We start from the raw sequence: 13,070 nt of genomic DNA, 5'->3' as shown, positions 1-13,070 counted from the left end.
ACCCTATGGCTTCCAGTTGCTCTGTCAAATATTTAGCTGGGAATTCATATTTTACTTTGAATATCAAGGGTAGAAGAATAAAAAGAACTAATTTTAAAAAAGTAGATTGAACCCAAATAGTACTGGGTCTTGAATAATAGGCCCACACATTTAAAATGTGCCATGTAGAGAATAGAAAACTATAAACGTTTATTTTATTTTATTTTAATTTTTTAAAGATTTTATTTATTTGAGAGAGAGAGAGGCAGCCAGAGAGGGAACACAAGCAGGGGGAGTGGGAGAGGGAGAAGCAGGCTTCCCGCAGAACAGGGAGCCTGATGCAGGGCTCGATCCCAGGACCCTGGGATCATGACCTGAGCCAAAGGCAGACGCTTAATGACTGAGCCACCCAGGCACCCCTAATAAATGTTTTTTAGTGAGGCATTAGCCTTATATTTGCCCAGGCTGTTTCCTCTGCCTAAAGTGCCTTCTTCTTCCAAATCCTACTCATCTGCTATGGTCCATTCAAATATGACCCCTTATTCAGCCTTCTTGATTTCTATAGCTGAGCTTCCTTGGCAATTGATCAGTATTTACTTGACTTTTACCACATTTCACTTTTTATTTTAGTCATTTTATGCTCATGGCTTTATCCCCTGCAGCACCTGAATATGGACTTCCATGTGGAAACAAAAAAATGCTTGTAAAATGAATATAGATGAAAAACCCCCAAATGGAATGATTAATTTAGTGGCAGAATAAAAAATGTACTAGAGATGGGTAGACTAAAGGCAATGACATTGGTTAAGAGGCTGTTATAATTGTTCAATGATGAGGTAGTGAGCACCGAAGTAGGAAGATGTCATTGGCTGTTTAAAATATAAAGGAAGGAAGGAATATGGCAACACATAGCAGAGGGGGAATCTAAGTATTTGATGTGACCGAGGAAGAGAAACACACAGGAAGCTGGACTGCTGGTCTGGTAACCAAATTAGGGAATTGAGAACTGAGGCCTGGTGTGGACGGAAGATGAAAACTTCAGATTTCTTGATATGTTGGTGATGGGAACCTTATATAAAATTGTCACCTGGCAAGTGGGAACTTCTCAACACTGGGGAAAGTTATGAATGTAGATAAATTTAAGAACCATTTTCATAGAAGCAAGATTGCAATTTGTGGTTGTAGATAGAATCCCTGAATGAGCCCACTTGAGTAGAGAGAGAGGAATAGAGGAATGACAGTAAGGAATGTCTATATTGAAAGAAGGGAAGAAAAAAGGGAAGAGAAAATAGAAAATAGGGGATGAAAGATCAGGGAGGCAGGAAAAGAAGAAGTATGTACTAGAAAGAAAAGATTTCAGGAGCAGAAAGCCACATCCTTCAGAGAGTGAGGAGTTACAGTGTTGGAGCAATTTGGAGACCCGTGGTGTGGTGGGAATAGAAGCAAGATTTCGGGTCAGTGAAGTGAGGGTGAGGGTGAAGACACCACGGCTGTGGTTTCTAATGCTCATTTGAGATGTGTATGCCTCTAGCAGGAGAGAGAGGTCTAGTATAGTCTGGTGGCCAGAACTTAAATCATCAAGTAGAAACAAGGTGGTATTCTTGGTGCCCCACAATCATGCTCCTCCCTTCCTTACCAGGCCCCAGGCATTTCATTTCCTGCCTATCCTGGCCCTATCAAATTCACAGCAGTGCCCCGAGATATCGGTCTTTTTAAAACTATTATTTCTGCTCAAAATGTGTCTGTCCAGAGTCCTGTTCCTTTGGAGTGGCATTTTCCAAGTGTGTTTCACAAATGATAGCTCTTCGAGATGCTATCTGACCTGGGACACTGTGGTCAGGTAAGTCTGGAAGATGCCAGAGGGAATGTTGACATGTGAACGGTTCTGGAACCTCTCATGAAAAGAAACCTTACTAATTTTGTTTAAACTACCAAATATTATTTCTTCACAGACCCATCTCCTTTTTTACTGTTACTCTCAAAAAGTCTTCGTGGATCTATGGTACCTATATGGGAAAACTTTGCTTTGGAGTCTTGGTGATGGATAATTAATCTGATAAGTGCATATGTGTTTGGTGTTGATGGCTGTGAAAGGATGATTAACTTTCTAATATTAAATATTCACAATGTGCCAGGGAATTCAGAGAGGAAATAATAATAATAATAAAAAGTTTAGTGTGGGAGTTTCAGGATTATGGATGCCAAGTGGATGCTGGCGACTCAAGATCTATATTATGTTTAGATCCACAGCTAAATTTGACTTCCTTTTTACTAGGGCTATTACGGTGTTTCGACTACAAAACTTCAATCACTTCTTCATCCAGCCTGAAAAATGGAAAGGAGGAATAGAGCACCGCGGTGATATCTTGTGCGCTGCATTTTTACCTCCACAAACTCTTGTTACAGGTTAATTGAACCTTCGCTGGACAATCAGTGGTGAACGTTTGGTTTCTTTTGGCATAGTAACTTTTAAAAAGCCTTTTCTGAGCTGCAGAAGGAACAGATTTCCTGAAGAATCAGGCTTTGCACTGAGAGCTACTCTTGGTCTTTACTTCCCAGGGTAGCACATTAGTGGTTAGGGCTGTCAGCCCTGGAGCAAGGCCACCTGACTTCAGATCCTGGTGCCACCATTGTCCAGTGCATTATAGCGAACAAGTTATTGAAACTGTCCATCATGGCTTTCTCTGGCTAATAAGAATATATCAATATCTTGGCTTATAGTGAAGATTGAGTAAGATAATCCCTGTAACGGTTTAATACAGCGCTTGACACCCATTAAGCTCATCAGTAAATGTTAGCTTTCATTTTTATTGTCTTTTTATCCCAGAAACAGCGTTAGGGATGATGGGAACAAATCATACTTCTGTGGCATTCAGATGTTTCATAATGGGAACATACTAACCCTTTGGCACAATTTAGTCTAAGTAATTTTGGTTAAAGACTGGCCTCACCAAATGCCTACCAATTCAAGCCCTTAAAGGATGCATGGGTATACTTTGATGTGACATATGAAAGAGGATCAGATATTGTTATATTATTTCTGGCCAAAGAAAACAATTTATAAAGATAGATTGCACCATGAAATTAGAGAGTCCATATTTTGACAACTGAAGTTTTTTGTGTTTTTTTTTAATAGAACTCAAAATGTCATCAATTAAGAGGAATGAAAACTTACAGGAAAAGAGCCAGGGTATCCGTGAAGCATTACAATAAGCAGTTTACAGCTCTGTGTATACTTACATTTCCACTGTCTTCAGGAATTACCTGATTACTTTCCAGTAGGGCCAGCTCTGCAGTTGAATTTACTTTATAGCTGCTGAAAGTCTACCCCTGCAGGGAGTATCACATACTGAAATGTGTTGGAGACAAACTATAAGGCTGCATCTTTGTTATTGCAAAAGTGTCATAAGTTACCTTTGTTAACAGGTAGATAGATGATTTCTTCATTGACTCTCCTCCTACCAGTCCTATGTGAAAATGTTTGATCAGGCACTTTATAACTTAAGCATTTCAAAATCACAGGGGCAGATGGCTACTCCCATGTACAGCTAATCCATGCAAATCCATCATTCTTGGCCAATTTTTGAGTTAACACAGGTTGCTCTTTCCAGAACAATATGGAGTTTAGTATGGATTCCTCTCTTCTTTCTCAAAATCTCAAGAAAATTTCCATCTGTACATTGCACTCAAACTCAGTTCTTCCCTTCTGCTCTTCACTCGACGCTGACACTCTGCTCAATGGGGAGCTCTCCTCACCTCACTGGAGAGAGCAGCAGTCTGGGCATGCATTGCTCCTCCCCAGGACAGGCTTGGTCAGGCTGAGTCTCACTATTTGGGCTTTTCTGTAGTCTCTGTGATGAGCAGTAGGGAAGGACTTTCTATAGGGAAAATTTTAGAATTGGAGAAAGCATTATACAATAAAGAATACAGGAGGGAGGGAATGAAAAGAACACACGCACACGCGCGCGCACACACACACACACACACACACACAAGACTAGACATGGGAAGCACAAATAGAAGGATTTGATTTACTTGCCCTCAATAATAAAAAAAGTATAATTATAATGAACATTTTTTTAGTTCTTACAATATGCTAGGCACTACTCTAAGTACTTTTCATTCTTCACAACAACGTTATGAAAGAAATAAAATTTTAATCCAGTTTTATAGATGAGGAAACTCTGGCCTCAGGTAGTTAAATAATTACGTTTACACAGCCAGTAGGTGGCAGAGCTGGGAATCAAACTCAAGTTGTTCAGTAGCAAAGCCCTTATTCTGAATGCCTTATTACTATAAAAGAAAAAGATATGACAGTTATTTCTATCACACTGAATACACAGGTACGCGATGAAGATTGTAAGTTCTGAAGCTTGATAAAAATACTAGTTATTATTATTCATGTTTCCAAAAATGCAGAGAGTACCTATTATGTGCCAGATTCCGTGTAAGGTATTCACGAATAGTGACTCCTTCTCCCATTGTTGTTGCTCATGTTTTCCAACTTTCTGGCAATTTATATTCTCCATCCTGGCTCATGTAGGGAGTTACGATGGAGAAATCGTTCTGTGGAATAACAGCACAGAAAAGGCTCACTACGTCCTCCACCCTGATTATCAGAGGCTGCTAAAATCAAAATCGGGTGAGTGCAAGTTTGAAACTAAAATAATGTGGCTGAGTCAAACCACAGTAGGCTTTGTTGTTTATTCATGTTGTTTATTCATGTTAGCAGCTTGCTTCTAAATTATAGATGATTGGCTATAAGCACCAGGGATTAGTGAGACCGTTGTCTTGTCAAAGTGACTAAAAAGAACCTTGAGATTTACTTGGCTTAGCAAATTCTCCATGGAGTGTTGTTGCTTGTCTTTATGCCACATCAGCTTTCTGAATTACCGACAGCAGGGAGCAGGCCTATCATTTCCATCTAGTTTAGTTTTTGCCGATAAACCTCACCAAATTGCCTTTGAATGAACCTTGGTACCCCTTGGTAGGAAGATAGGAGCTCGTGGTCACTTGATAGGCTGCTCAGGCTCCGTCTAGAGCTTGTATTAAATATTACGCCACCTGGAAATCTTAAATTATTTCTTGCTTTAGAAACCTGTGAGGAGCATGAGATAGGAGTATATTGTATTTTATGAGAGTCTAGCCGAGCACATGAATATTTTATACTTAAGCAAAATGTCTTGACAATTGCCTTTCACATTTTATTTCAGTTTCCTTAGATACTGAAGATTTTTCCTTAGGATTATTTATTTAGGTAATGAATATCATTCTTCATGGCCCAGTGAGGTTCTGTTGTTTCAATTGGATAAACTCACAGAGCTGAATTGGACCATAGCAAAGGACAGGTCATCCGATACAGCTTTTTTGTGTGAAAGTTAAGGGAGTAATTTGTTAAGAGTAAGCCCTTAGAGATTTAGGGCTTACTTGTCTGCAGGCACAAAGGTCTGACCTGCTATATATATGAAGAGCTGGCCATTAGGGTTCATTTGAACCCTCCAAGGAGAGGGTGGGATCCTGCCTCTTCCTTTATATTGGCCTGCAGGAGAGTGACATCTTGCTCTTACAGCAAGCCCAATTGTGGCTACGATTAAAACCACAGAGAGGTAGAAAAATGGATAATAGCAAACTTCTGAAAGACAGGAGAGGCATTGCTAGATATGTCTTGCTTTGAGATTTTGAAGGTCCTGCCAGTGTAGATTTTTCATAACTATGTGCAGACTATTCATAGATTCTGAGTATCCCCAGTTCTTCTTAGTGTGGTTGAGGGTTGATGTCATGAGATAACTGAAGTGCCCCCAGGAATGTCCTCTCCAGGGTAACTCGCTAGCAAATAATATTGCTGCTAAAAATGATCATTGAAATATATTTAAACAGCCATTATAGCTCATGTTCCTTATATTATTTGCAAGATTAATATTAATGATTAATAAGCTGAAAATGTCATGGTATAAGAATCACATTTGTCTTAAACATAGCAGGATTTCTAAGACATTAACACTGACAACAAAATGAAGTCCCTACTAATGCATATCAAGGTAAAACATAGTGTGTATGTAATGTGCAAAGCAAAAATGGAATCAAACGATCCTTCAAGTTGGCGTTGAAGCAGTGAATAGCAGAAGGTCCAATGGATGTTGACTGGAAGCCTGATGTCAGACTTGATGGAGTCACCGGAAACGGTGATGGAGGCGGGCCGGTTGTTTTTCATAAGCACTCAATTGAAAAGCAGATGTTTCTCATCATTAAGATACCTAGTTTTGTGTCCATCACAGATACAGAGCCTCAAAAGCTTTTGGGCGCTGGGAGGAGCCGCTCCCCCCGCCCCGGCCCAAACCAGGCTGCCCTGGGAGCCCACTCCTTGGAGACCCACACTGAGGGCAATGATGCTGTTGTGGGGCTCCACTTCCTGGAGGCAAGAAAAACCACCGCAAAGACAGGTACAATATACATTTCCATTTTGACTGTAGATTGATATATTTGTAAAACGTTGGGAAAGGGAGCAAGGAAGACAGTTTAATCTGTTTCTTTGTAGATCTTGTACAGCTTGACCCGGTGTAGCTAACAGTCAGTGCTGGGTCACGGGAGGCCACGGGCCACAGCAAGTGAGGTCGGGGATCAGGTGGGAGGTCCAGGAGCAGGTGCCAGACTCGACCCCAGCAGTGACTTACACAGTGCCGCACAGGTCAGGATCTGAGTGGAAAAAACTCTGGCAAACTATTTGCTGTGGGTGACAATCAGAATTGGTGTACCAGCTGTGGTATAAAGAGGTTTGGTAGGGTAGAGGGCACAGCAAGAAATAGGCTCCAAATATATGTGCCAAGGCTTAGGACTACATGTGCCAGAAGGGTGGAGTCTGACTGTGCTGGCACCGAGTCTCAAAATGGGCTAGGAGAAAATAGTGACAAACTTAGAGATTGGGCCAATAGCAAAATTTAAAATAACTACTGATTCCAGATCAAGAGAGCTGCTTGCTTTTTTTTTAAATTTCATTTCCCTCCTTTTTCTTTTTCTTTCTTTCTTTCTTCCTTCCTTCCTTCCTTCCTTCCTTTTTCTTTCTTTCTTTCTTTCTTTCTTTTTCTTTCTTTCTTTCTTTCTTTCTTTCTTTCTTTCTTTCTTTCTTTCTTTCTTTCTTTCTTCCTCCTTCCTTCCTTCCTTCCTTCCTTCCTTCCTTCCTTCCTTCCTTCCTTTCTTCCTTCCTTTTTCTTTCTTTCTTTCTTTCTTTCTTTCTTTCTTCTTTCTTTCTTCTTCCTTCCTTCCTTCCTTTCTTCCTTCCTTCCTTCCTTCCTTCCTTCCTTCCTTCCTTCCTTCCTTCCTTCCTTCCTTCCTTCCTTTTTCTTTCTTTCTTTCTTTCTTTCTTTCTTTCTTTCTTTCTTTCTTTCTTTCTTTCTTTCTTTCTTTCTTCCTTCCTTCCTTCCTTCCTTCCTTCCTTCCTTCCTTCCTTCCTTCCTTCCTTCCTTTTTCTTTCTTTCTTTCTTTCTTTCTTTCTTTCTTTCTTTCTTTCTTTCTTTCTTTCTTTCTATCTTTTTCTTTCTTTCTTTCTTTCTTTTCTTTTTCTTTCTTTCTTTCTTTCTTTCTTTTCTTCTTTCTTTCTTTCTTTCTTTCTTTCTTTCTTTCTTTCTTTCTTTTTTTCTTTCTTTCTTTCTCTTTCTCTTTCTCTCTCTCTCTCTCTCTCTCTCTCTCTTTCTCTCTTTCTTTCTTTCTATGGTTTGAGTATTATTACCAGTTATGCATACTTTCCAGAATACGTCAGAGTCCTGGTTAGTGCTTCTGCTGAGATGTATGCTAAGACTGCTGCCACCAGAGCACTTCTGTAGCCATTTGATATTATGTAGATGAAATAACCATTAGCTTAATTTCTGCCTTGTTTTCAATGGCTATGTTAACATGGTGTTGACGTTGCCAGCATCTTCCCCAAATAAAAACCTGCTTTTGAGAATAATGCATAGTGTTTTACCTTTCATCTAAAAAATTGTGTTTTAAAAGTATTTTTTCTTAGTATGAGCAATCTAGACATATAGGTGTTATAAGTGTGAAAAAAAAAACATATCCGAACCGCATTTTTCATATTTGCTTTCCCACATTCAGTTTGCAGATAGAAGATCTGCATAATTTTTATATAAAAACTTTCCACATTAAAAATCAATAAAGGTATACCCTTATAGAGTTTTAGAAACCTTGTGGAGTATTTAGAATAGACTTTGAAATGGTTAGATTCTAAAATTTTCTATTTTCCAGAACTCCCTTCTATTCACAAAATGAACTATTATCCTGAAATTGCTCCCATTTCCTCAACACTAATTCTTCTTAATGTTATCAGTATTCCTAAATTGTTTCCACTGAAGCGACTACAAGCCATTATTTCTACCTTAAACAGATATGATTGTTAATCGGCAGTACATTTGTGAAGTAAATTGAAAGTCTTCTACAGATTTATCAAGTAATAATAGGAACTTGGCCACAGAAGAATAATTTAGGTAGAATGCTTCTACAAAGCATATAAAAATAGAAAATGAAAAGGTGTGTTCTAGGCCTATGAACCAAAAAAGCGTTCCATAAGGGCTCCCAATGAATTCTTGATGAAAAACTAAAAACAAGCTCATAAATAGAATCCTAAGCATGATGCTACATAGAGAAATTAATAGCTATGCTGCTATAACTGCATATATGCACCCAGTTGTATGCAGGAGGAATTTTACTTCTTTGGTATATGTGTCCAATGGGTTATTAAGAAAGATGGGTTTATGTAATTAGAATATCATCATAATATTGAAATTAATACTTCATAAGTTTATTTGGAGGAACAAATTAATTCTATCTAACTTTCAAAACCCAATTATATTGAAATAAGGAAAGGGAATTCAATGTAGTAGAACATCTCGCATTTCCAATCTCATTTAATACTCAACACAAACCAGTAAGGTTATCATAGCATCATCTCCATTTTATATTGGAGAGAGTCAAAGTGCTGGAAATTGATATCAGGGCTACCTGCCTCTTTGATATTCATATGCTTTCCACATGGCAAGCCACCGAAGACAATTTTTTCGGCTCCTTGTTGTCACATTTTTCCTAATTAAGTGTTGTCTTACACATTAGGAGGAGCTAACCTGGTGTCATGTGGAGGATCTGGGTATGTCAGATTTTGGGATACACGTAAGAAGCAACTTCTGGCTGAGTTTTTGGCTCATGGTGGAGTTGGATCCATTATTATGTCTACTGATAAGTCAAACCAATACCTTGCCACAGGAGATCTGGATGGACGATTGAAAATCTGGGATATAGAAGTAAATTGAAAGTATACTCATATCTTTATTAATTTTGATTGCCTTGTGTTGCAGATAACTATGAATCTGCTCTTATCTATCTCCTGGATAAGGGAAGACATGATCAGTCTGAGTATTGTAAAGGAAATATTTACATGTATTGGGCAGGGACATCTCTTAAATAATTTATGGAGAAAACCAGATTGTTCTCAGTATGAAAATCTTCTCAAGTCAGGGGCACCTGGGTGGCTTAGTCAGTTGAGCAGCCAACTCTTTGTTTCAGCTCATGTCATGATCTCATGGGTTGTGAGATCCAGCCCCACATTATCAGGCTCTGCACTCAGTGGGGAGTCTGTTTGAGATTCTCTCTCTCCCTCTGCCCTTCTCTCTATGGGCACTTGTGCTCTCTCTCCCTTTCAAATAAATAAATTTTATATATATATATATTTATATATACACACATACATACATAGGTATACATACATAGGTATACATACATATATATACACACATACATATGTATATACATATATGTATATGTGTATGTAGTCAAGTCAGTCACCCAATTTAGGAATACAGTATTGTCAGTAAGGTTCTGCAGCATTGTTTGAGCATAAATAATTAGGATATGCTTATTTGAAATGAGACCATGAGAGATGATGGACCCTGAAAAACAAACTGAGGGTTCTAGAGGGGAGGGGGGTAGGGGGATGGGTTAGCCTGGTGATGGGTATTGAGGAGGGCACGTTCTGCATGGAGCACTGGGTGTTATGAACAAACAATGAATCATGGAACACTGCACCAAAAACTAATGATGTAATATATGGTGATTAACATAAGAATAAAAAATTTAAAAATAAAAAAAAAAAAAAAAGAAAAAAGAAATGAGACTGTAAACCTAATTTTAACCAGAGTACTGGCCCTTCCTCCAACATTACTATCATCCTGAATTAGTTTGGGATTTTTGTGTCAGTGATTACCTGCTCGGTTTTCTAATAATATTATAAAATTTTATAATATGCAACTATCTACACATGATAAAGTTAATCTCTTTCAAATACTGACTTTACTGTTCACTCTTTCTGTTTTTTATTCTTCCCCTCCCCTCTTCCTTTCATTCCACTTCTTGGGTTAGGCAAAGCAGTTAGAAAACTTTTTTTGACATTAATATGATTTTTCTAAACTCTGTTATCATGAACTATTCTTTTGCATTTGGAGAACAGAGTATTGTTCCCAAATGTACCTTTTTTCATTTACGTATCAGACATTTTAAGAAAAAGTGTTATGTCACCATACTTTAATTTAATATTTGGACTTTTTTAGAATTCTAGCATTTCTTTTCATTCAGGAGTACTGTCTTAATTCCAGTAAGAGCAAAATCACACAGGCCCCAACTCTGATACGATCGTTCCGACCTCATGAAGACCAGATAAGTTCCTTAGAGATGTGTAAGCTGGGTGGCCACTTACTGATTATCTCCTCATCGGCAGACTGCAGCATTTGTGTGACTGATGTCTGTGGTGCTTCTGTCTGGATCTTCGGTCAGGTAGAAATATTGCTTCTTCATTATTCTAGTCTTTACTTGACATTTAGTATGAACTTGGACTGATTTCTATTTGAATCTCATCAGCTGTTAATGTTCATCAGTCATGAAAGAACTGACTTCCACTTCCTGGAGCTGTAGCTCCAGGTATCTCTTGTCCTGTTTACTGTTAACCATGACAGTTCCATCAAGTGGAAGACTCTAGATACATGGAAAGATGGCGGCTCTATGCACCTCAAAATGTTTCAGGATTTCTGAGAAAATTTTCTCCTTTAAAACTCCTTCAATTTCAATGTCTAGTAAAAACACAGTGTGGATAAAATTACCATGTTATTCTTAAACAAGTAGAGGACAATGACTTTCAAGTAATCAAATATAGAAAATTTTAGAAAAGAAAAAAAAAAAAAAAACCTCCCTGTTCATTGTCTGATTTACTCCTGCCCAAATAACAATAGCTAACATTTGCTGAGTTTTTCCTGTATGGCTAGGGCCCTGTTCTACAGTCTCCACATGAATTATCTCATATAATCACAATTCCTCATCCCATGAGGAAGGAGCTCTTCATTATTCCCATTTTACAAATGGGAAAACAGAGGCACAGAAAGTTTGAATCAATCTCCTGAGCTCCCAGAGGCTAATAAGTAGTAGAGTTTGGCTTTTAACTCAAGCTGGCTCATGTCAGAGCTCATGCTTTTAACCCTTCCTCCCACGAAATTAAGTTCCCATTTATACCTGTCTATTAAAGGAAATGGAAGTAGGAGGCATGATAGAAAGGAAATATTCAATATCTCACATTTATTTTATTTTTTCCATTTGTTTTCATGGGACCTCGGTTCTTGCTCCCTTTATGATTTGAGGGACAAAATATCAGTTTGATCAGTTTCAGCCACTACTGTGGAGGCATGGGGGCATGAGGTCAGGCTGGTGGCAAGAGGTTGCGCTGAAACCTCAATTTCGGTCTGGCTGGTTGACTTGGTTCTATTCGGCAGACTCTGTTGCCACTCATGCCCTGAGAACACAGCAACTAACTTTGTGTTGGAAGACAAAGTCTGTTGTTGCTCTATTTTTGAATTGTTTTGTTGATGTCAGCCTGTCCTGAAAGACTTTTATACAACCCTATGGACACAAAGGGCAATGGTAAATCAGAAAATAATCTGGGGTGGTGGGCCCATGTTTGGCCAGGTAGTATGGGAGTCTCAAGGTAGCGCTCAAGGGCTGTACAGTCTCTTCTGCTCTGTAAATAAGGCAAGTGCTCGACTTTTCTCAGTCGGGAACAAGAGCCTCTGAGTGGTAAGTCACATGGGTGTGTGTGTGTGGGGGGGTAAGTGTGTGAAGAATGAGGTGGAGGGCCACAACTGGTGTTCTGAGCACAAGCTGAGCTGGAAAGATGCTTCTGTAAGTGAAGGAGTTAATGTAATGCTGAATTGCCGTATGGTCATGCCTCATGGGCTTTGAGGAGTTGAAGTGGAGGTTAGAGCGACAGGTAAAGAAACAGAGCATCATCAATTGGGTGACATCTGGACGCTAAGTTCCTTAGAGGCGGCTGAAGCAAGAAATAGCACCATTCTAGGTGTGGGTGCCCACCACACAGTAGCTGCAACTAAATTTTAATTAAGCAGCATGTGCTAGTAAAACTGTTCATTTTTATGCCTTTGATATTTGTCCCTAGCTATTTTGTAAAGTCTTTGTATTTTGAAAGATTTTAGCCTCAAAAAGCCTGTGTGAAAATAGTTTGGTTTTTCCCCTTATGTTCAAGACAGGAGAAAGGGCCCCCATAGCTGGGGAAGTCTTAGAAAGCAAAGGCTGGGCAACTGGGGACAGCTGGGTTTTCTAGTTTTTTCTGCTTGAGTTTTTTTTTTTTTTCTTTTTTCCCCTCGAGGACTCACTTTGATCAAGCTGTCTTGAATATAGGTGCTGCTGGTCCCAGGGGGTGGGGTTGGGCTTAGGGGAAGAGAGAGGAGGGGGAAGGGACGAGAATAAGTTAGTAGATACTGGAAAATAGCAGCAGTGAATGTCCTTCTCATGGTGTGTAAGAAGAGACACTCATTTAGAGAAAGAACAGAAGGTTATGGAAGGCAGATGGTAATACATAGGTAAGAAGGAGAAGAGACCCAATTAGTAAACATAATTCAGATCAGAACAATTTTTGCTGAACAAACTTGATGTGTACAGTGTCATGAGTTTTGCCTTACATTTGAATGTTGTATTTGTTCTTTAGTTGAATTAATTCTCGTCTGGCAGTTATAAAAACAGGAGGAAAAGCAATAATGTATTTTAATTTC

At 38.9% G+C, this 13,070-nt stretch overlaps 1 protein-coding gene across 9 annotated transcripts in view; it reads left to right on the top strand.

Annotated features, from left to right (window-relative positions):
* Positions 1-13,070, top strand: part of WDR49 (WD repeat domain 49) — a 147,624-nt gene that overhangs the window by 90,220 nt on the left and 44,334 nt on the right. For all 9 annotated transcript variants that reach the window (XM_027585699.2, XM_027585703.2, XM_027585704.2 and 6 more), the window contains 5 exons: positions 2,255-2,385; positions 4,523-4,621; positions 6,255-6,419; positions 9,079-9,266; positions 10,594-10,791. In XM_027585699.2, the coding sequence (XP_027441500.1) occupies positions 2,255-2,385; positions 4,523-4,621; positions 6,255-6,419; positions 9,079-9,266; positions 10,594-10,791 (781 nt within the window). The remainder of the gene's footprint in view (positions 1-2,254; positions 2,386-4,522; positions 4,622-6,254; positions 6,420-9,078; positions 9,267-10,593; positions 10,792-13,070) is intronic.

This window comes from Zalophus californianus, chromosome 1 (assembly GCF_009762305.2).
Source record: "Zalophus californianus isolate mZalCal1 chromosome 1, mZalCal1.pri.v2, whole genome shotgun sequence".
Taxonomy (NCBI): Eukaryota; Metazoa; Chordata; class Mammalia; order Carnivora; family Otariidae; genus Zalophus; species Zalophus californianus.
The sequence above is the reverse complement of the archived record's forward strand: the minus strand, read 5'-3'. Positions and strand labels throughout refer to the sequence as shown.